Source organism: Netta rufina (genome assembly GCF_964035555.1).
Source record: "Netta rufina genome assembly, chromosome: 2".
Taxonomy (NCBI): domain Eukaryota; kingdom Metazoa; phylum Chordata; class Aves; order Anseriformes; family Anatidae; genus Netta; species Netta rufina.
In genome coordinates, this window is record NC_140124.1 from 96,291,842 (window position 1) to 96,315,550 (window position 23,709).

Below are 23,709 nucleotides of genomic sequence, written 5' to 3' on the forward strand. Positions count from 1 at the left end.
AGAACCATGAGTGAATGCTAGAATAATGCACCAGGCTACCAATGAAAATAGAAAAAATGCATATTGAGGTAAAAGGAAAATGGGGCAAAAATGATGGTAGAGGACATGAAAAAATCCTTCCTGTCCCCAGTTTTTCCAGACTTTGTTTATGGGACCCAAACTGGTGTTGCCATTTCAACTGAGCTGAACACAGTGATCCAGGCTGTGTGGCAGGTCACAACAAATCAACTTCAGCACAGCTGGAGGCATTATTTTTCCTTCAAGGAGAGAAGATGTTCATCTCTGTTTTCTACTTTGGCCACGATTCTGGAGAGAATGGAAAGAACTGAGCTGAAAAGAGCAGCAGCACAAAAGCAAAGCCATTATTCTTCTCTTGGCACTGTGCTGTTATCGGGTGGCTGCATCCATAAAACCCTCACAGAAAACTGGAGACTGTCACTGCAGAGTAGTCAGTCACTTTAACTTCTTCCTACACGCAGCAAGACAAAAGCAGTGCATGATTAATCACCACCAACAATCTTAGTGGCTGGATTCAAAGCAAAGGTTTTGGAGACAAAATGTGGGGATACCATTGGCTGGTGGAGAGTGTGGCACAGAAGAAAGACAGCACCATCCCTGGCTGACATTCTTGAGGCTCAATCCTCGACCCTCTAGGTGTCTGTGAGCATGAGCGCACACAAATCTCATCAGAGCCAGGCCATGAAATGCCCACTTCAGCCCAAGGATATTACAGAGACACAGAATGGTTGAGCTACCAACCTGAGGAAAACACTCCCAATTGTTTTCAACTAGCTCCAAGCAGGAGGAGGAAGATGATACAGGACAACCTCTGTCAGACATGTCACTTCCCACCTCTGCTTGGGGTCCTTCCCCTGCACAGTGCCATGGAGAAGGGCATGGAGGCCTGCTGCTCCGTGAGGGGAGAGCAGGGGAGAGCTCATCCTCAGGGAGCGGGGTACAGAGGGGTTATGGTGCAGAGGCAGAGGAGATGGTGCTCTGAAAGAGCTCTGGCACCAGAAATGGTCTGAGGACATTCAGAAGGAAGAAGGTTTCTGTCAGTGCTGCAAAGTGTTAGCTCTCCCCTACAAGGCTCATGTGGCCTGCACAGTGCCTGGAAGATGTTTATGGGCTTTCTGCTTCCTCATTGTACCTCAGGCTAGGTTAAACTGAACTCATTTTTAGGACCGCTGCTCTGTGGCTGTGACAAAAGCCAAGGGACAGCCCCGATGAGCACAAACGCACACAGGGATCAGTCGAGTAGGCCGGCTGCTGGCCTCCTGTAGCGGTACATCCCTATGTATATAAACAGAGCCACAACAAACACACTGTCAGCACTCACAGCCAGCCCACTGACTTCGCAGCATCCGTGGTTTTGCCTCCTTGTCCTGGTTTGGCCAACTACTCCTTTTCGTACCAGATCCACTTACACCTTTGTTTTGGCAAAACCATCACTCTACCTACTGGAATCACCTGCTTAATGTCCATATATTTAGCTGTTCACTAAAATACCCTTCTACCCGAACCGTTTTATGAGTCAAGAAGTCAATCTGAGCAGTTACTCATGAATGAGATCATGCAGTTATGATGGGTCCTGAAAACATCAGTTTATACGATAAGAAGCAGATAAGAAAGCACATCCAATACTGGGCAGAGGTAGAGGAGGAACAAACAACAGAGCAGAGAATGTTATTGTGGCACTGTTTAAACCTTTGATTTGCTTGTGCCTTGAATTACATAGACAGTGCTGGTTTTCTTATCTCAAAAGGGTAGAGCAGAAGTGGTAAAAAGATCAGAGACGAGCAACAAAGGGCATGGAAGCTCCACACAAACCCACCAAACTTCTTCAGTCAGGGAAAGAGATCATGCAAAGGGAAGTTAGACATTTATGAGATGATCAACACAGATGGGTGTTAAATCCCACAGGTGGGGATTAAAGGAAGTGTTCGGAAAAAGTAATATAGGATTTACCATATTAAATATTATTAATTAAAGTATTTAATAATTTTATCTTTAATAGATAATAATTTATAACTATTAGATTTTATCAACTGTCATATTATGTGTATTTACCACTCTCAGTGAAAAAGAGTGTTTTCTTATGTTCAGACAGAATTTCATTTTTTATTTTGTTCCCATTGCATCTTGTTGTACCAGTGGACACTGCTGAAGTGTCTCTGTTCTTCACTCCCCTGCATCTGGTATTTATATACCATGATAAGGTCCTCCCAATCCTTCTGTCCCCAGACTGAACAGTCCCAGCTCCCTCAGCCTCTCCTCATGAAATGCTCAAAAATCTTTCTGGCGCTGCACTGGACTCATTCCAGTACATCCACACCATTTTTGTACTGGGGAGCCCAGTAAAAACTTACCATGAGGCAAAGAAGGCGTTGAGTACCTTGTCCTGTCCCATGTCACCAGGGCTCTGCTGCATCCAGCAGTAGATCCACACTCTCCCTCGTGCTGTTTGTGCACCCGTAGAGTCCCTCCTTGCTGCCCTTGACATCCCTTGCCAGATTCACGTTCAGGCCAGTACTGGGTGCTGACTGTCACCTCACTGCTTCGTGCAAAGAGCTCGCAGCCGCACTGCGTATCCACTGCGTGCTAACCGCATCCCAGCTGATTTTCCTGAGGCAACGCTTCCCTGGCATGCCTGCCTTGTGCTCCCCATCCCTTGGCTGCAGAAACACAGCTAAATCCAGGAAAAGTCAGGCTAATAAATCCCGGAGGAAAACATGACACGAGATAGTTGTTTGATGACACTGTTTAGAGCATTTTTTAATTGTTTTTCCTGCTGCTGCCTCCCCTCTTCCCCTCCCTGAAGAGCTCGTGCTGCTGTGGGACTGGCAGCAGTGGGCCCTGAGGAAAAAAAAATAAAAATTAAGCTCCTAAACTGCAAACAAGTAGCAAAATCACATGTGTATTTCAGGTCCACTCTGGATTTTCATTTGTACTTCCCCAGCTCAGGGACCTTGCCCTTGGCTGTTTATGCTTTCGGAGGCTCTGGCCCACAGCTTTACCTCTTGGCATTTGCCTTGGCTGCTCTACTCAGTAAACTGTTTTCTGCTTCGTCCACTTCTACAGAATGGTCTCACCATTCCTATTTTTTTTCCTTGTTTTCATATGATTCAGTCTGAACTAGCTTTTCTGCCAGTTTGCAGCTCTCTGCAAACCTTTCACATTCTGAGAAACCTTTCATGTTCAGAGAAATGTTTCAGGTGCACATCAGTTGTAGCGAGCTCTGATTTACAGTCACAGTATTGTGGGGATTTTGGCTACTGCTTTTTTTTTTTTTTTTTCTTATACTTTCTTGTCCTTTCCCTTCCCCTCCCTTCCCCTTTTCTTTTTTTCTTCATTTATATATGCTGTTTTCCATATATCCTTTTTATAAAGATAGTATTCAAGCTCCTGGATGGATAATGTTTCACCAAAGACACATGATTATGTCATTTTAATGTCTTTTTATTCTATTAAATAATCCATCAAACAATGTACAGTCAGTAATAAAGTTGGCCAAAATTAAAAGATGTTTTTAGTCTTTAATGTGAATTTTGGACAGGATACTATGGTTTTCCTATGTATCCATTCATCTTTTATAAAGACATTATTTCAGTTTTTCTTTCTCAAACTGTAGAACTGTTTTTGTTTTGTTTTGTTTTGTTTTTCCATTTCTTCTTCTGTGCTTGTTAGTTAGCAAGTTTAATACACTGATCATAATGAATAATTTGAATTCATGGTTTTGTATTGCAAAACTATAAAAATGACTAACATTAAAAGTTTGTGAGGAGATACCCTCAAGCAAGAAGGTAAAGAAAACACCGTACCTCTCTGAGATGGGCTGGAGGCTGCAGCACCGCCTTGAGGCCGTACTAACACCCATGGGCTCAGAGCCAAACCAGCAGCAGCATGACACAGTGGGCACTCAGGAGTCACGGCAGAGCCTGCCACATTCACCAAACTCCTCGATCCCCTCTGCACTTCTACAAGCCTGTGGGTCTCCACAGCTGAAGACTTTTCAGTCCTGATGATTTAGCTGCAGTGGCTAAAAAGATTACCCACCCAAGCCACGGAAACACCAGCTTCTTTGACCATAGCCAAACCCAGCAGGGATCTCGGTTTTTCAAGGCAGGGCATGTGGGAAATTCTTGGTAGCAGTTCCAAGACAAGATTTTATTTTTCTTCCACAAAAAAACAAGGAAGTATAAAAGTGTCATAATTTATTTATTTTTCTTGTAAGGTAACCTGGCAACATTTACAAATTCCAGATGTAAAGTGCTCTTCATAGACGCAGATGCAAGTTATCTTGCTCCTCTAATTCTGGAAGGTGTTTTCACACAGTATCGCTCTCTGAATCTCAGGATCTGAGCATTTGGAAACAGTTCCTGTGCATGACAGAATCCAAATTAAACTTCCTACTAATTTGTTACCACTGTAGGTAAAACTACGTAAGCTTGAAGGTTATTGTCAGCAGAAGCCATGCACTACTATCAGTTTTGATAACATCAGTGTAATCCAATGCATCTTTAAATCTTAAATCTCAATTTATTAATTGTCTAGATAAATCATCAAATCCGTTTATTTCCATGGCAGTAATTTCCTTAGACTTTATAGCACCTGCACTGGTGTTGCTCAAGTGTGGAACAAAATATGCATGCCCCAAACTAATGAATTACTAGTGTCAGTCTTTATCTGCCTTCTGCAGGCACAGTTTATCATGTAAGTAAATATTTAGTTAAGGCAAATTGCGTTGATTTTTGTCCAAGAGCTATGAGAAATGCGGAGCTCTGACATTCAACCCATCCTGTGTATCTTGTGGATGCAGCTTTTATTATATCTGAACACGCCTCTTACAGCATGCAGATATATTTTAACAAGTCACAGTACTACTTTCAAATAGAAACCCAATCCATACCTAACTATAAAGATATAAAAACTTTTAGCATTCTCTCTTCTGGGATAGGTTAACATTTTGTGTGAGGGAAGAAAAGTAAGATTTGGGTGTAGACGATTCTGTTGCTGTTTAACATCAGCTTGTTTCATACACTTGATAACCAACTTTTAGCAACTCAGCTCATTAAGTGTGTTGTTTTAAATCAGTCCTATATGAAGAACTCTTCATGTTAAAAATAGGTAACATATTGCTATTGTTATTGGCTTCAGATCTTGAAACCCAGGCAACAGGAGAAAGATAAACAGTGTACAGAAAATTATAAATATCAAGCTTAACTCATAATATAGCTAATACTGGTTTCACAGTAATACAAGGTAACAATGGCAGACAGAATAAAGGATTTGAAACTATAAGCTTTCTTTACTGAGCGTGAGCTCTTGGGTTTTACATTATTCCTGCTTGATGAAGAGTTACCACGAGCGAAGAGACGGGCAAGGTAGTACGCATCAGCCCACTCAATACCAGAATGAATGTGTGGATCTTGTATTATAAAAATGCATCAATTTATTAAACTCTCTAATACTATGGTCTCAGATCAGCTGTGACCTTGTTATTCTGTACCATATATATATAAAAAAGCCACAGCTTAGGTATCATCAGTACTTTTATAGAATCACAGAATGGCTTGGGTTAGAAGGGACCTTAAAGCCCAACCAGTTCCAACCCCCTGCCATGGGCAGGGACACATCCCACCAGACCAGGCTGCCCAAAGCCCCATCCAACCTGGGAGCACTGCATGTTATAGCATTTCTTTAGTGAATCTTCAATGCTCTGTCCATTATTGTCAGAATTAAAAATATTCTGGAGCATTTACAACATACAAACTATGAGTCATGGAAATTGCATTGTTTTCGTTTATGGCGTTCTTTGAAAATAAATTATGTTTTCCATGGAACTGTTTTAACGTAAAAGCCCACTTCAGTTTTTCCTCCTTGCATTTGTCAATGAATTCATCCAGCTCCATTCAGTAACAGGAAAAGTTATTTGAGCAGTTGATCCATTAGTTAGAAAGTGGTTCTAAAATTAGGAGGTTTTGTACCATCAGTATCAGTGTGCTTGAGAGTATTTGGTGTGCTTAAGAATATTTGACTGCAGCCTTACGTTTTTACACTAAGTTATAGGCACACCATTTCATTAGATTTCACTGAGAAGGACTAATAAGGCTTTCTTATTCTGACATAAATGGAAAGGTACCCTGCCTTTTGGAAAGGCATCTGCTGCTGCAATGGAACATCTAGAACGAAATGCTTAGGTATTGAAGAAAGTAAGGAGTGGTGAGAGTGTGGGGTGTTCCTCTTCATAGAAATTTGTCTGCTCTTTCCTGTGTGTTCCCATGTAAGTGTATGTTCTAGACTCTACGGTGAAGTTCAGGTATTGATTTTATATTAAAACTGTTTTTTTTGCCTAATGATTTTAAGAATGTAACAAGTAATGATTAACAACTGCTAGATGTTACAGCAGGCTGTCGGCAAAAAGGTTCTCAGAAATAACTGTGCAGTTCAGGACCCTCAGGTGTGATGCAAGAGTACACCAGGTGTTAGATAGCCATTAGTTTATTGACATTTTACTCCCACTCCAGTCAGCACAAGCAGCACCAGTCACTGCACAGAGGTTTGAAAGGGAGAAGTGTAAGGTCAGGGCAGGTGTCCTACAAAGGCTCAGCCCAGGGATAGCCCTGCCTCAGTTTACACACTTTTTCTTTCTGACAGCAGATCATATATACCATGCCCACCTGACTCCACATCGATCAACACAACGCTGCAGGAATTAGAAGGTATGGCCACAGTGACCTGCTGGTCATCAGCAAGGGTGGAATGTCGTGTTGTGAACTGCTACAGGATCCCACACGCCAAGCCATGTCCTTGACTCCTCGCCAATCTTCTGAGTCCTCCCCTTGCCACCTGCACATCCTGCTGCGGTGTGCTTGTCTACACGCAGTGCAGGGACCAAGTTCCAAAACTTACAGTGATTTTATGCATAGAGCTTTTCTTTCACCTCAGTCAGTATATTTAAAAAAAAAAAAAAAGACATCCTTGAGGTACGGCTATTTACATTTGCAGCAGCACAGATACTGAAGTGTTAAAAGATATATAATATAAAAGTATGTTTCCTATTATTTCCCTATAAAAAAAAAACAAAAACAAAAACCAAAAATACACAACCCTGCTGTAGAAGTTCATTTCCCAATATAATCTGAAAATGTATACTGTGTTTTAGGAAGACTTTTCAAAGAATATTCACAAACAAAGATTACCTGAAAACACTGCCTGAAGGAAGACAATGAGAATCAGAATGGCAATATGCCATTAATAACGCTCAGAAATGCAGCTGTTTTGAGGTTAGCATTTCTTTTGTTCACTTGGCTTTCTCTATTCTGGCTGATTAATTCCAATCCCAGAACAAAAATTGTCAATAAGGTGCTTCATTAAGACACGGAAAATAGTCTTCAGTCTTGAAGAGGACTGGAGGTTCATAGGGGGTCTGTTGTCGCGAGGAAGACGATTTCTGCAAATTAGATAAAGTTTATTTTTCACCTCCTTAAAAATCCAAGTTTCAGAACAAAACCCACAGAGCTAAAATGCAAAACAAAAAGGAGTTTTAACAGCATATCCCCTTCCTCAGGTGACTTTAAACCACAGCTCAGATGGGTCTAGCATATTCTTTATGTTACCGAAGAAAACTGGCTTTGGCTTTTGCCATTCTATCACCTGAACAGACTCAGTCTTGCAAAAAAGTAAATGCCAGCTTTGCAGGAGCCAAACATGTAAGGGTCAAGTCACTGTAATCTTTGTCTGCCCAAACCCACAAACCTTTACCTTTCCTCCTCCAGCCTTTTGAGTTCTCCTCAGCCACTCCCTCTGTTAACCCTAGCCTGTGTTCTCATAAAGACTTTTTTTTAGCTTAATAAATATGAAAACAAACCTAGCAGATGTTTCTTTCAAGAAGGTTGCTGCTCCTGCTGAGCTTCTTCAGTAAGTATATATGTTAGAATATATGTGCTATGACATGCTGTTAAAATAATAGAGTAGTAAATTTGGAATTTTCAGGAAAAGTGCATACACTCCCAAATATTATTTGTACATTATTTTGCTATACCAAACGTCTCCTGTAGGTGGACAACAGCAGGGACCACTACCGACTATCACATCGTGCATTTAAGTAATATTGCACTGCAGCATACAGCCATTGTATGATTTCAGTGCATGCCATTAAACAGATGGCTTGAGGCCAAGATCTCATTCGTTAAAAATTCCTATGGACTCATGAAGAAATTCTGATAAACTTTTGCAGAGCTCTTAGTCAGTTTGTCTGCAGAGTTCTTCACGCACTTTTTTTGCCTGTCTGAAATGGGGAAATTAGAAAAGTCTTCACTAATAATAAAGTGAAAAGCAAACCAGTAGTATACTTGGACTTTGGGATGCACCAAATGAGGATGTAACTAAGTGTACCCATGAAACATTTACGTGGAATTTTTCCAGTATTCAGTTAAGGTGTATACTTGTACTCCATATGAAAAAAAGTACCTATTATCCTGTTTATATGCAAATCTATTAAAAACAAGCTTGAATTTTACAAATTGTTGGTTTAGGGTATTTAAATGATATTTGTCTATAACTTTATGATGCCACTTGTTTCTCTGAAATAAGCTTTGTTTTGCTTTTTATACAGCAATAGCATATATGGAAAAAATATATATAAACCAAGGTTAAAACTATCAATAGGAGATATTACCAAAGTTTTCTATTTGAGAAATTTTGCCAAATGTAGGAACAATCTTCAAAATCAAAGTTCCCTTTTAAAATAACATTTCTTGTCCTGTACTGATCTACAAGAAAACACCTTGTAAGCAAGAAAAATGGGTCACAGGTGTTCTGCAGCTCATGACTCTGATTTAAGTTGCATTTGCATGTGTGCAGGGAGGGGCTGATTTAAATCCAGTGAAGAAATTCATAGGCAGGCACAGTACCCACAGTTGCCTAAGAACACGTTTACAAATTTTTGCAGCTGCTTAGCAGACATTTTAACCTTTTGAGTGTCTACATCCTTAGTGCTGTTAGAAGCCTGTACTTTACATTGCCTGGCATTAACAAGGGAAGAACTTGGGGCAAAATCTGAAAGTGAGATTACAAATACACAGCTGAAGAAATACAGAATATACCCTTTCCGTAGAGAAACGGACATTCAAATGAGAAGAGCGTGAGGGGACTTGATCTAATGGAAGTTTTTGCAGGAAACTGTGAACTAACAGCCATGATGAAAAATCATGACACCGATTCCTTCTTTTCCAAAGGGCGAGTGTATTGTGTAAGCTAGTTAAACATCAGGCATGAGGAAAAATCTCTATATGCATTTTCATTCATGCAGAAGTGTGTTTACTAATGAAAACAAATATTTTCCTACACGATACTCAGCTCACTGTGGAACAGTCACCTAGCTTTTATTTACTTTATCAATTAACACCAGTCAGTTCTGAGCGTTGATTATATTCCTATCCATTCCCAAACCACAAAACCATTGGATGTGACAGGTTCTGCTTGCTGACTCTTTCAAAGACTTTCCACCCTATTGATTGTGGAAAAAAATAAGCTGATGAAGCCTTCCCATGCAACAGCAAAAAAAAAAAAAAAAAAAAAAAAAAACACTATTAGAACTCTCAAGCTTCTCAGCTGAAGATTTTAATTTTATGGAAAATACTGTTGAATATTTTTCAAGGCTGAAGTTTAAGGCTACTAGGCTCCTAGCTACAACTGCCATTGTTTTTTTTTTGTTTGTTTGATTTTTTTTTTGGTAATTGGCCTATGAATAGCAGCTTTGATTTTTTTTTTATATTTTTTTTTTTAAGGGAGTGGGGAGGGCTGTTTTTCTAAAAGAAGAAATAAGCAACATCACCCTGAACTTACACGCAAAAAAAACCTACGGAGGAACTGGAAGTTAACTAACTTTAAGATTACACAGAAAATAGCACAGGAAAAGTTTTCCTGAACCAAGTCTTACCAACACAATACATATTCTATTTAGAGCTATTTTTCTCTGCTACCACACAGTTACAGTATGTAACACAAACACCTCAACAGTCACAAATACCTTCCTCTCCCCCTCTGCAAACCTGCTTTATTTCAGCATTCTCCCCAGCATTACGAGACGGAGACCTGAGCTAGTGCAGCAATACTGGGTGCTGACAAAACGCAAGGAGGAGCACTTGTGTGTGGTGTATTAGCAGGTGATGCAAAGAAGCATCAGGTGTTCATGAGGGCCAGAAGATTTTCTTTTTTAATCCAAAATTTATTTTAAAACTAGTGCACAGTGCCAGTTTTTAAGACTAGATAGGGTATCTCCTTGAAACATACTAGAGAGAGCACTTCACATCATCTGAAGTGGAAAAAGTCCACGTGTAGTCATGAAGAAAGGTAGAAATAAATCACACCCCTCTTACCAAGTTTTAAGAAGGTGCTAACACAATTACTGAACTGCATAGATTGGGTATAAATAGAACCTTTATTTTAAAAATACTGTGTAGCACAGCTTTTACTTCCTTTTTTAGATAATATTTTGTCAGTGATTATATTAATGCAGTATAATCCTTTAACAGGCTGTACAGGCTCTTTCTACCTGCTTTCATATTATCAGAGATGCTTTAATAAAGGCTTGGTCATTCTTTACTTGATTTGGACCAATTCATGTTCCCTTCTACACATATTCAAACTACCTTTGGAATGCAACTCAAAACCTTTTAAGAATTCGTGATTTTTTGAGTGTTTGTTTTGCCTTTTTTTTTTTTTTTTTAATTAAGTCTGAGAACTTCACGATAGTGTTAATAAAGTACTGCATTTAAATACAGTTATATTTGTAACAAATTTACAATTATTTTAATAATCCTCTCCGGTAAACAGAACTAAGCTGGACACATACTAACAAAAGCTTACTTACGTTAAGGAAGGATGGCATGCTGATTGTGTGCAAGATTTTCTTGAATGTGCTTGGGAAAGCTCCGAGGTCTGTTTCTGCCTTTATGACCCGTTCTTCCATTCCAGCCACACAGTTTCCAATCATCTTCACAAAAGCCTATTGGAAAATAAATAGATAAATAAGCACAACTTTTTCACTAATAGATAGAAACAGGGCTTTGTATTACACGACAGCAGTAACAGTACTGCTACTACAATGAGAAGTAAAAACAAAATAAAACAAAACAAAAAAACTCTGTACATTATTTCCTTCTACCTACAAGCCCAATTTATTGCTAAAAAGTATTTATGAGATACTTAGCAGCCCGCAAAAACAGGTTAAATCTAATAAAACAATTATTGTTCCTCTTCCTATTTGTTTTTCAAATAACTGATTTAGACTTATTAGGATTTAGATTTTTATCTGCTTTTCTAACTGAAAGTGGGATCAAGAATCTGGATCACTTAGAATTCTAAAGTTTTACCAGAAATCAATAGCTGCCTCCTTCTTTTAATCTAAAAATAGCTTTGAAGACAGTACTGCTATCAAAATAACGCTATCAATAACAAAAAGAAGAAAAAGTGGTACTATTGCTTTCTGAAAAGAGGACGGTTGCCTTGCTTCGAGCAGCAAATTTAGGAACAAAAAGGCATTTTGTTTTTAGAACGTCAACAGTCTCTGGAAATTCCTCATGAACTGTTTTCTCTTCATCACTCTGAGGTAAGAGAGCTGGATTGGACACTGAAGAACAAGAAGGAAATCTGAGCCTGCTCCATGTTCATGCACGTGCACGTGATTATAGCGTATCATCGATTCTTTCCTCCTGCTGAGAAACGGAATGCACGTAGAAGATGGCAAGCACATACCTCTAGGTTGTCAATCTTCTTGTATACCTGTCTCATTTCTGTAGCTTTTGTGTAAATTTCAGGTATGCTTTCATTGATGACTTGGGAGGAATCGCTTCTAATCTAAACAAGATTCCAACAGATAATAGAAAGAGATTAATAAAACAAAATATTATGTACCAGGTTTCACTTCTGAAGCTAGAATTGTGTTCCAATTACACTTATCAAAACTAACAGATTAAAAACACTAAATCAAAACTAATTATCTAGCTTCTTTGTACAGTTTAGCAAGTACCTTTGAACAAAATTTATTTTGCAGAGGAAAATACTTAATTTTATAGTTATATTAAAAGCAGGCTGCTGTAACCTTATCAGAATTAAGATATAAGACATACCGTAGAATCAAATGTATTAAACTGAAGTTCTAACTTCAGTTTTACTACTTGTGTGTTTCCTCATCTTTACAAAAAAAAAAAAAAAAAAAAAAGATTTTGTGGCCTTGTACTGATATAATAAAAAACATAATTAGGTTGTCCTTAGATTACAGCTGCAGGACCATGTGTGCTGTGCTTTCAAAGGCAGCCTGTATACTAGTGCCATTGTACATGGGCATTTCATGGAGTTCCCCCTTCTCCTCTCACGGGGACGCAAAAACAAAGCTGTCTTTCTGACAAAATGGTAAGAACGGGTCTGCCCTAAACTCGTGTCTAGTTTTGGGAGTCTGGCAATTCCAACCAGATGTTTTAATCATTAAAACCATGTAAAATGCCTGTACGTATATTAAAGGGGGATGAATATCACATTGTCTTTTTAAGTGTCTGTCACTGTACTATCCAAAAATGAGATTCCATGTATGTACACCTACAAATGTATGCAAAAGCAGTTATATAGCTATATGTGAATCTTGTTTTGCTCATGCATGGAGGATCAGTAGTTTTCATCCGTGAATTATCAACCAAAACAAGTTTTCTCCCCAGTGACTTACCGTACGGGAGCCCACAGGCCAACACCAAAGGCTGCTTCCCTTCTGCCCCATACTTCAAAACCCAAACCCCATACCGAAACCCAGCACCACGCACCATGTCCAGCATCCCCACGAACTCATCCACCCTGGTCAGCAGCTCGTCCAGGCTCCTCTCCAGGCTCTCCACCTGCCAAAACACGGTTAAACTTAGGAGATGGGGGGGCGGGGGGGAAGAGGCTACGTCCCGCCTGGCCCAGAAAGGAACAAACAACAAAAAAAAGAGGCGTTGGGACGATGCAACGGCTCCCCAAAATAAATAAATAAGCGGATAAATAAACGAAATGCAGGCGCTGCGGGTCTCCGCCCCCCACCTGCTCGCTGAAGGCGCTGCGGTCGACGAGCAGGTAAGCGGCGTAGGCGGCGGCGGTGGCGCTGAGCGACGCCTCCAGGGCGTCCCCCTCCTCGTCCTCCTGCTCGCCGAGCCCGGAGGCGTTGCTGTGGCTCTGGGAGACGTGCCCGCTGTCCCCGTTGTCCCCGTTACCCCCGCTGGGGCCCGGCCCGGCCCCGTCGCCGTCCCCCGGTGCCGCCGCCATGCCGCCGCTGCCCGTCCCGTCAGGCGGCGCCGCCATTACGCGAGGGAGGAGGCGCCGCCATCACGTGAGGGGGCCGTGCCCTGCGCCTGGCGCCGCCCGCCCGCCCTCACCACAGCGGAGGGTGGTGGGTGCCTGAGGGAGGGACTCGGCTCTGTCCCCTCAGCCACCCGCCGGCTTCATCACAGAAACACAGAGGGGTTTGGGGCAGGACGGGACCTTAAAGACCGTCTAAGTCCAACCCCCTGCCCTGGGCAGGGACACTTCCCGCTGCGCCCAAAGGTTCCCTGGTTTCTGCCTGAGCTTCTCCCACCTGGTAGAGCAGAACCAGGTGACAGACCAAAAAGGGGTCCTAAAGAGAGTTAATTCTAAAGAGAGAACTAATATGTGTGTGTGTATATATATATATAGGACTTTTCAGAATGGTACATGCAAAAATAAAAGCTTTTTTTGTTGTTTTTGTTTTTTTTACCTGATGCAAACAAGGGCAGTAAGTTTGCAAGCCTTAAGAGTTACGTTACGAAGTGTTAGCTCCAAAGTTGGTTTTGTCAATGCTCTGCCCTTCTCAACTTGAGATTGAAAGCCAGGGTAAAATGCTTTTATTCATGCCTCTTGAGGCTCTGGGGTGTGAAATGCAACTCGTGTTTCTCCCTTCCTAGGGTGAAGGGCCTTGTCTGCTTCACCCAGACTGCCACAGAGCCTTCCTCCAAACAAGGCTCCGCAGCGTATCATCCTGACAGGGGTATCTTCAGCTTATTCTGAAGCTTCTGAAGCTCTGGAAGTACCTGAGGTACTCAAGGAAGACAGGAGACCTGAAGAAGTCATGCTATGAAGAGTATTGCAAGTTACTTGGTTCCCATACAAATCCATGTAGCAGTACCCTTTAATAAAGGCAGCACAGGGCGGAAATTTTCACTCTTCTGGCTGTTACCTGTGCTAAGTCTTTAATAGCAGAGAAAAAGGCATCAACAAAATGAGTTGGCAAAAAAACATGTCTTGTTTCAACAAGGAAGTGAAACACTTCTGCAGGAAGATGTGCTTCAGGAGAGGGGAAAGGATATAGCATAGATGTAAGATTAGTGCACATTTTATTGCAGACAGGAGGTCACAATTTCATCAGTTAAATAAGGCAAAATGAGTAACTTCAGCCAGACAAATCCACTTGTTTAAAGAAGTTGTCTTATTTAAGATATATCACAATCCTCTGATAAGATGGTCTGATTGACTGAAGCATATCCAGCTCTCTTTTTTTTTTTTTTTACTGCACTGATATAGTCAGATTTTTTTTTAAAAAATGAAAACCTTTGGTAAAGTACAAACATTTTTAAGACAAACAGGATCAATGTGCTGTTCTTATTGTGCTGGGAAAAATAAGTATAGCTCTATATCAGCTGTGACACTTAGAAGAGGCTTAATTAGAATAAGTGAAAGAATTTTAAAATAAAATTTCAAAGCAAATCTAAAAGAAACACACTATGTTCAGCGTCCAAAACATTTAACAACGAGCAGAAGAAGCAGAAGACTAGCTGTTCCACAGGTATTCTTAATCAGCAGTAATGAATTAGTCCACACATCCTTTGTCCAGCCTTTACAAATTCCAAAATGGAATGTAACTTTTTTCAAACCAAGACTTCTGAATGTTCATATCCATACAATATTTAAGAAATGTCTAGTTCACCATATAAAAAAGCTTTAATGTACTACAAAGTTAAAAACAAACAGAAAGTGACACAAGCTAAAAGTAGAAAAATACATTGTAAAACATTTAGATTTTGTTCCTTACACTGATCAAGGTATAACAAAATATTTTGGATTTGACCACTTTAATAAATCCATGGCATTTTCAGAAGTGAACGGTTATCGACTCAGCAGTCGCTGGTTACCCCTTAACCAGCATCCAGTAGAGATGTCCAGCCATCGCAAACACCCAGTACACTCTAAGTTTCTAGAAATCATGTGTAGACATTAAGCTTTATGATTACTAGAAGAGTCCAAAAATAATAGAACTACTCTAAGGTTAGGTTTGAAAGAGAGTCGACATCCCTAGCTTGTACAGCAATTGGCCAATCTTTTGTAAGAAAAGACCTTGTGGGATTTTGGTTGCCCCAAACATGCAGCAAGAACCTGTTTCGGTGGTGAAGGGGACAGTCCTAGCATACTCTTCCACTTTTGCCTTCTTGCATGAATCCCTAAAATTCACATGAACCATAAAATTGAAAAAAACAAACAAACAAACAAAAAAAACAGAACGAAAAAAAATGAAAAAGAGGTATTATCTAATAAATATCGAAAAAAGAAAAGGAATAGATTTTACACATAATGGTGCTGAACCTGGTTTGAAGCCCTCGGTGTCGTGGTTTTCTGTTCCAGGACAGTCCAAAATCGTGTTGCAGGCAGGCCTGCCTCTGACCAGCAGGTGGTGCTGATCTCAAAGCAATAACGTCAATGTCCTCCAACCTCCCCACCCCAGACTTTTTTAAAAATATATATATAAGATCTACTTTCATTTGGAAAATGGATTTGCAGCATCTCCCTACCACTGTTACCACCAGAGCAGGAAACCGCCCCTGTTATAGAGCGTGTCTGGATTAGACATAGCATTGCAAATATGGAATAAACAAATGAGTGGAAGGTCTGTCTGTGATGCTAGAAGAACGGATAGCTATTAAGAAGCGCTCTTTTTAAACTCCTATTAGAGGAAAAACAGATTCCACTTCAAATAGACACGTCTGTTATTACTATTAAAACCTAATTCATATACATGCATGTATAAATACATCCACCCATGCATTCAAACCCAAGTACGTAGCACTGCCAGTGGTGGCCTATAAAACTGCTCAGATTTATACAAACTAAAACTAATTCGCCTTCTCACTTCAGGTCTGGGGTATCAACCAGGTTTTACACCCTGGTATTCTCCTGACAAATTCTGCAGTGCGTGACAGTCTTATGTCTAACTCCAGATGCCACGTTTCCTAGACAGCAACAATTTTCTGCACCTCTGAGGTCTACGAGAATATCAGCTCTCTGTAATTGTGCATAACGTGTTGCAAGACTTAATTGTCCTCATTGGCACTTAAGACTGAAAAGAGGGTTGCAGGAATTGCTACTAAAGTGTAATGACTGTCCCGTCCTCCTCGATGCCTCCTCTGGGGATAACCAGACTGTGCCGGGGATCAGTTTTTAAGGAACTGAGTAATTTGTGGATGTTGCCGTTGCTTTCTCGGCCAGAGTTGTTGTTGAGCACCAGGTCCCTTTGAAGTCTGTGGCTAAGGCTGCTGCCATTGATTCGAGAGAGGCTACTGGAAGTAAGGCTGTGCAGTTTCGGAATGTGCTGTGGCTCCAGGCCGCCCTCGATGACAATGTCAGCCTCTTCGTCACTCTCCATTTCATCGGGGTGGAAGTTCTGCAGCACGTGGGATGTAGGCAAGCTGTGGTGACTAGCAGTGCTGTCTGTAGACTGGCCAGAGCTACCAGACATCCTACTGCTTCGGATAATATTGTTCCTCTGGTTTGCTGGCTTGACCGTGATAATAAGGTTATGGCTGTTGGCAATCATCATGTCTGTGACTTGGTCTAGAGTCTTTCCTGCTACTTCAATGCCGTTAACTTCCAGGACTTCATCGTTGACAGCCAGCAAGCCCGTGCTCTCCGCTAGCCCCCCGGGAACCATACGAGAGATGAAGATGCCAGGCACTTTTTCCAGTCCATGAGGGGTAACCCTTACGCTGGTGCCATCGCGAATGTAAAACCCGAGGGGTTTCTCACACCCGTGTCGGTACAGCCTCACTCTCCTGTGTGTTTCGGGGAGAATGTCCACGTCGATTATGGAAGACACCGGTCTAAAATCATGAGGCATGCTAATGTTAATGTGAGGGCGCCGGCGGAGATTGTCGTTGCGGAGGGTCACCAGGGCCTTCTTCTTCCTCGATAGCGTGTTGGTCCCAAAATTACTGTAGTCCACTTCATCTGAAAGAGAAGCAGCAACACCACGTCAATCAACCACAGAATAACTCAATCTACGGGGCCGTTCTCCTGTTAAGTCTGGTTCAGTGAAGCCACATTCCTAATAATACGGAAGAAATCACGTGAATTCTTCTGCTTACCCTGACCTTTGTTTCGTTCTATGTCCATCAGCACACCATTCAGAATGAATTAGCTGTTTTCAATAAATTATCCTTATTTCTTCCACATTTTGATCCCATGCTCCCGTACAGAACGCAATTACTTGCAGCTGCAGGCCTGATACACCGTCTTACATGGCACCAGATTTTCAGAGTTAGATTGCCTTTTTTTTTTTTTTTCACGTTTGACATGTATAAAATTACATTATACACATTCCTAACCTAAAAGTCTGAATCAGAGAATATTTCAATATCCAACACGGGCTTAACTGATAGCAGACCTTAGGTGCAAACAAGAAGGCATGGTACGGGATGTGTGGTTTTCGCCTAGCTGTTTTCACTAAGGGATTTCGGTTAATACGTGTCTCTCAGTACTGCACTCTTCTCCTTGGAGTTTTCTAATTTATTTCACATGAACTTCCCAGAAATAAAAAGTGCTAAAGTGCCAAGTTCCCAAAAGCTTTGTGGAAGTAGCGTGGTAGAAATAAAAGCAGGGAGAAGTGCTCAGTTGCCTCGCCCATACGCTAAGGATTGAAAGGAGAAGAAAGGAGAAGAAGCTCAAGTTGCACTTTGCATGAAAAATACTTAAAACAGTTATGAAGGAGCTGGTGTACAAAATGTGTCACTGCAGCTCACATTAAAAATACTGTGCATATTTTAAAGATGAAGCATGCACTAGCTGGAAAAACATTTCACCAGGAGTTTAAACATGCTAACACTTTTCAGCTACAGACGAAGGCTTTCAGTTCATTCTGCTGCCGACGGCAGCAGTGAGATGCAGCAGTACAATCAGTTTACAACAGTGCCACGAGGAAATTTCTCTCCTACAAGTTAACCCTGCATAACAATGTTTGGGAAAGTCAATCTCTATCCAATAAAGGTTGAAAAAAAAAAATGTGTTAGCAAAAAACAAGCCTATAATTATTCTTATTTCTTGCGAGGTCTCATCTTCAGAGACACACCTACCTCTCCCCTCTGCTCCAAAGGTTGTTCAGAAACCTACCAAGTGCTGTGCTCTGTCTCCTTGCAGCTAACCCTCATCAGCGTAGCACCAATTCTGACAATTTTTCTTTCAATTTTTTCTGATCAAGCATGGGTCTGCCTGAGATTTCTTCCATCACCGCTGCCTCTGACTTTGCACCCTACCTTCTCACAGCTCACTGACAGGTTTCTGTGACAAGGCTACGAAAACAGCTTAGGGGTTCACGTTTAAAACTGAAATTCTTCTTCACCTGAAATATACAAGCGCTATTGAAGTGCTCTGTGCCTTGAAAACCGAGGTAGCCTTCACCCTAGGACTTTTAAGATGGTAAAATTAAAATTACATGTGAATTTTTGGTTGCCAGCAATGTTTTCTTCCCCTTAAGCCAACAAGAACGATCCGGAGCGTCGATTCTCACAGCATGCAACTTTGTCGTGACAAAGGTGAGCCGGAGAAGCACGACCGGCCTCCTGACACACACAGGTGGGTCATCTCCGAAGCAGCTTCCTTTGGCTGAACAATCACCGGGGCAATGGCACACAAAAGAGGTCCTTGTTTTGCTTCCGTGACCTCCTCACCTGCTCTCGGCCCACTAATCTGCCTCCCCAGATGACTGCCAGCATTCCTAACCTCTGAGCAGCGTCAGGACAGCCACCTCCTTTAATAAGAAAGAGCCCAGCTCACCACAAAAATGTTATCTTTTGCCTCCAAACACGAACCAGGCTGAAGCAGAGACTGCAAGTCATGTGGGCTAATTCAGTGTTGGACCACTGACCAGTTTGTGTTTTTAAAACATCGTCACTCATTATTTTCCAGTTCAGATCCCAAACAGGATTACGTATAAAAAGATGAAGTCCCAGTTTTAACAGGTGGAACTGTTAAAACCTACCATCAATTGGAGAAATGGAGAAAAACACCAATTGACTGTTTTCTAAAAGTGTAAGCATGGAATGCACGCAAGAAAAATGTCCCTGCTCACAGGGGAAGTGGGAGAAGTCAGGCAGCACCACTGCCCTCTAAGAGCTCCGGGGTGGTCACACAGTGGTCTATCACCTCTTTCTAGTTATGAACCATTCAGGTGGTGCATGTCAGAGCGAAATGGAGCTGTGTCATAGCGTTATTTGCAGTGACACACTGCTAACGAAGGCCAGTTACTCGGTTTTGAGTTTCCTGGCCACGTAGGATTCCAGGCGGGAGTGCCATTTTCCCTAATAAAATGGTGTGTTTGATCTCCGGGAAGACAAGGATAAACTCCATGAGGCAGACAGAGCTCGCTTTTCATGTTTCACTTGTTGCAGTATCAAATTCTCCTGCTGCTGCTGAGCATGAGCAAAAAGCCTGCATAAATCTGTACGCACGCTGGGAGATGATGTGCCATCAAATGCAACATCTAAACAGAACTTAAAGCCTTCCATTTTATGGGGTGTCATGTATTCCTGGGTATTCAAGAACATTTACCACAACTGGAGGAATCCTCAGCCCCCCAGTTCTGTCCTACATGAAACCACAACCCAAAGCTGCACGAAAAAATACCTCCACTTCTTCTGGAGGCACTGAGCATCATTCCACCTCTTCTCCCCGAGAAGCTACATTTTTCAGTACATTTTGTTTTCTGGCAGTAAGTTATATACAACCTTAAGTATTTCAGCTGCATCCTTCCTGTTTAATATTTGTGCTTTTTTATTTCCCCCATTTCTTTTAAATAGTTGTCACTGCCTACTTACCCATCAAAACCTTGCTGTTAGAGAAGAGAGAGATGCTACAGCTCTCTGCATTTCTTGATACCAGTGTTTGTTTTTTTTTTTTTTATTTGTTTTAATTGGTAGAACTACCTCCACTTGTCCAGCAGTAAAACCCATTAAAGGAGGTTTTCACTTCCAGGCACGGATGTTTTACTGTCAGAACTTCTTTCAAAAACGTATCTGCAGAGTTACAGATGCTAACATCTTTGAGGTAAATACCCTTCCGACAATCCTGTAGTCAGCCCGTGACTTTCCAAACTAGGTGATACCGTCCTGGTGGGCATTGGGAATCCCGTCGTTGAGTCGCACAGCACAGCACAGCGCAGCATACCTGAAGGACTATTCATGAGGGAAAGCAAACTGCTCACAGCATCTGGTTGCAGCCAAGAGAGTATTGTATTTCTTTAATTTACATGAAACAAGAAATTATAGACCTTCTGAAAAAGCCACCAGGAGCACCACTCCCATTGCTTGGACAGCTGCTTTTCATAGGAATTGCCTGCCAGATGAAATACCAAAGCTTAGCCAGATAAGATTGTATAAACAAGCTGAATTCCACAGAGCAGCAGACTGCCAGGCTCCTATAGGAACAGTTCATTTCAGCCTCTACTTTTGCAGTGTACATGCACTCATGGCTTATTATTTCCTCTGGGAACTGTGGAACATTAGTTGACAGCTCTGGAAAGTACTTCAAAGACAAAATTACTTCCACTAGGGAGAGCAGCACTTCAGGCAGCTTGGGAAGGAGGCCAGTGAGTCATTAATAGCGAAGGGTAACCCCTCGATCCAGCAGATCTCTATTACCGAGCGCTCAAACTAGCAGCCCACAACCCTTTGGAGGGAACGTGTCGTGTTTTAACCCTTCTACCTTTCCACGTCTCTGCTACAGGCAGCCTCTGTACTTCACACGAGTTGCTTTCGGCATCTCCTTCCTCGGAGAGATCAAAAGCAGAAGCGTTTGTGACAGGCGTGGGACAACAATCAGCTGGCAGCCTCTGCTGAGCCACCACGTGCAGAGGGATCGAGGAGGAAACAGAGACGGAGTGAACTATGGCTTGGGGGGGTCCCCGTGCCAACATCACTCAGCGAGGAGCATTAACGGGGGGAAAAATAAGGTTATCTGAATGCTAACGGAGCGTTTTGTGTGTTACAGGAGCACTGAAAAAAAGAATCTAGCTGCTGCCAGCAACCTCTGGGTGGTGAGCCAACCCCAAACACACACTGCAGGTAAAGCTGCTGTAGCTGGCGTGCCCTTAGGAGTCGAGGAACAGAAGCACACCGTAAATGCACACGCACACACACTCATTCCTCTCTCTCTATCACAAGGAACTGGACATAATCTCATCACCCTTCAGAAGACTCCCGAAATGTTACAGTTCATAGCTTATCTGTGACAATCAGCAGTGCTTTGGAAGCACAAAGAAGATCAAAAGGGACGAATGCAAATTAAGATGAGAGCAGGTTATCTTAAGGCATGAGTTTCTAAAACAAAGCTTTCCAAGGACTTGGCAGACTGTAAACTCAGTGACACCTCTCAGAACAAATTTCACCAAATAACTGAGCTAGAAAGAAAATTTGAGAACATCTTACCCTGGTAAAATCAAGTAAAGCACAGTTTTTCAAAGGCAATCTTCTACAGCAATTCACTGTTAACAAGATAAATCTGCTTTCCTATGGAGGAAGTGTTTGCTTTCTGATCAGGATTAAAATCTGAGCAACACAAACGTGTCTCTCTTCCCAATTTGTTTATAAACTCAACACATTCTGCCCTCTTTCAAGAAGGTGAACATTATTTGTCCCTGCATGTTACGTGTTATAGCACAGGAAAGTATCATTGCATTAGATTTGGGCTGTCTTTACAACACCAGATATGTGTAAGGAACATTTTTAGGCCACTTGCCTGAAGGATGAGGACAGCCCCTGGGGAATTTGATCTGCGCTGCTGGTGTGGCCTCCTGCACTTCCCTCTGCTTGTCATCAGAGGCCACTGTTCCCTTGCTGAACCTCCTTCCTCCTCAGGAGGAGGCTCCCTGTTTCTGACTAGCTGCACAGCTCCGAAGAAGCAGGAGCTGTTTGACCTACGAGCTTGCCCCATGACACACGAGAGACTTCAGGAGGATGAGGATGCTACTAAATGCAAGCAAGCGTCTGGGTCTGTACCTCCCAGAGCGATCCTCACCCTCAGAAACATTCAAACCCAGCAGACAGCTCCCTTAGGTAGCCAAAAACCAGCTCTCAGACGCCAAATTCTACATGTGTAGTGTAAGTGTGAAGTGTTCTGGGTACACACACACACCGATGATCAAGACTGAGCAGCCACTTGTCTGTGAGGGTTGTGTTGTGAGGATCTTAAAGTTGTTTCACCAAGTCTGCTGTCTTCCTTCCTTCTTGGGGCAACAGCCCCAGTACGATCTTCATTGAAAAAGAAAAAAGCATCAGGGTCTTCTTCTTATTTAAGCTTCACGTGCAACTTCTACTCTAAAATGAAACAGAAAGGGTCCCCTTCCCCTTGTTTCCTTCCACAAACCTTTTCTAAGGTGCTTAGGGAAAAATATCACCCCAAAAAACAACCCCCACCACTCACCAGCCTGTAATTGCACGCAGTATCTTTGGCCAGTCAGCATTATGAACCGTGCCATTTAAAGTTATTAAAACGCCAGCCTTTAATTATCTGATTTCACTCCATTTCTGACCTGTAACAAACACACAATCTCTCTTCTATTCACTCAGAAGATTACGGTAAAAATCTTATTAATGACAAAAAAAAAAAAAAAAAAAAAAAAACAACACAGTGGATATTTTTTGCTGTGAGTACTGTTTTGGTATGAGAAGTAGTTACTTTCTGTACAAGTCTGAAGTTTGGAAGATAAGCAAGGTAAACAGATCAAACCAAAGAGCAAATCTGGGTGCACACTGTTGTATTTCTCACAGCTGTGACATCTGCAAAAGCACTGCAAGTAATGAAAAAAAATTCACCTAAGGGCCACGTTCATTCAGGGTATGAACTTTATACCTCTGACAAGGAAAAAAATGCTTCACAGTAGGCTCGGAAGAAGCTGCAAACGGAGCTTGGAAAGGCACCACAGCAAGGGGCACAGAATAAAGCTAGTGTGTTTGTGCTATTTACACAGCCGTGGGTCCAAGGGACAGCTCTGGGGGAGCTGCAGCACTGAACCTGCTGAGAAGTGCTGCTCTGTCGACACAGATCCTGAAGCACATACCCCAGTGCTCTCCTCCGCTCCAGCCCAGGGTGATCCTCCCTCCACAGCTAAAAGCAAAACCGATTGCAAGCAAGGTTGTCTGCTATCCTGCACGCAGGTAGCTGCTGATCATGTTTCTGTGAGAATATCCATGGGGTCATGCAGCTGCCGCAAGCATCGGACCTGTGAGATCCAAGGGTGCCACCAAAAGGAATGGCTGCGGCACAGAAAGCTGCCCCTTTCTCATGCATTCTTCTGCTGAGTAACACCTTATTCATCCCGAGCTAGTTCAGACACGCAGGCTTCCCTAACCTTTTTGGTTACGCTTCTGAATTCCCACCAAAAAATAAATAAATGTGTTACTTTCA

General features: G+C 42.0%; 2 protein-coding genes across 5 annotated transcripts in view; both read right to left on the reverse strand.

The window, feature by feature from the left end:
* Positions 1 to 2,748: 2,748 nt before the first annotated feature.
* BLOC1S4 (biogenesis of lysosomal organelles complex 1 subunit 4) lies at positions 2,749 to 13,332 on the reverse strand (the record flags this gene model as incomplete). Of its 4 annotated transcripts, none has more annotated exons than XR_014619360.1 (6): positions 2,749 to 2,856; positions 3,822 to 7,453; positions 10,877 to 11,011; positions 11,761 to 11,862; positions 12,819 to 12,890; positions 13,075 to 13,332. XR_014619360.1 is itself a non-coding variant. In XM_084307015.1 (5 exons), 5 exons carry the CDS (start codon positions 13,330 to 13,332, stop codon positions 7,358 to 7,360), a joined length of 663 nt encoding a protein of 220 aa, XP_084163141.1. In that variant the 3' UTR covers positions 3,580 to 7,357. The 4 variants fall into 4 exon arrangements, 1 of the variants encoding a protein (XP_084163141.1); XR_014619361.1 differs by lacking the exon at positions 2,749 to 2,856 and having other exon boundaries at positions 3,580 to 4,379; positions 7,203 to 7,453; XR_014619362.1 differs by lacking the exon at positions 2,749 to 2,856 and having other exon boundaries at positions 3,580 to 4,379; positions 6,681 to 7,453.
* A 2,747-nt stretch (positions 13,333 to 16,079) lies between these two features.
* Positions 16,080 to 23,709, reverse strand: part of PARD6G (par-6 family cell polarity regulator gamma) — a gene marked incomplete at its 5' end in the record, with an annotated part of 45,928 nt that continues 38,298 nt past the window's right edge. Inside the window, one exon of the mRNA XM_084281485.1 lies at positions 16,080 to 17,262. Within this exon, the coding sequence (XP_084137611.1) occupies positions 16,403 to 17,262 (860 nt within the window). The 3' untranslated portion in view covers positions 16,080 to 16,402. The remainder of the gene's footprint in view (positions 17,263 to 23,709) is intronic.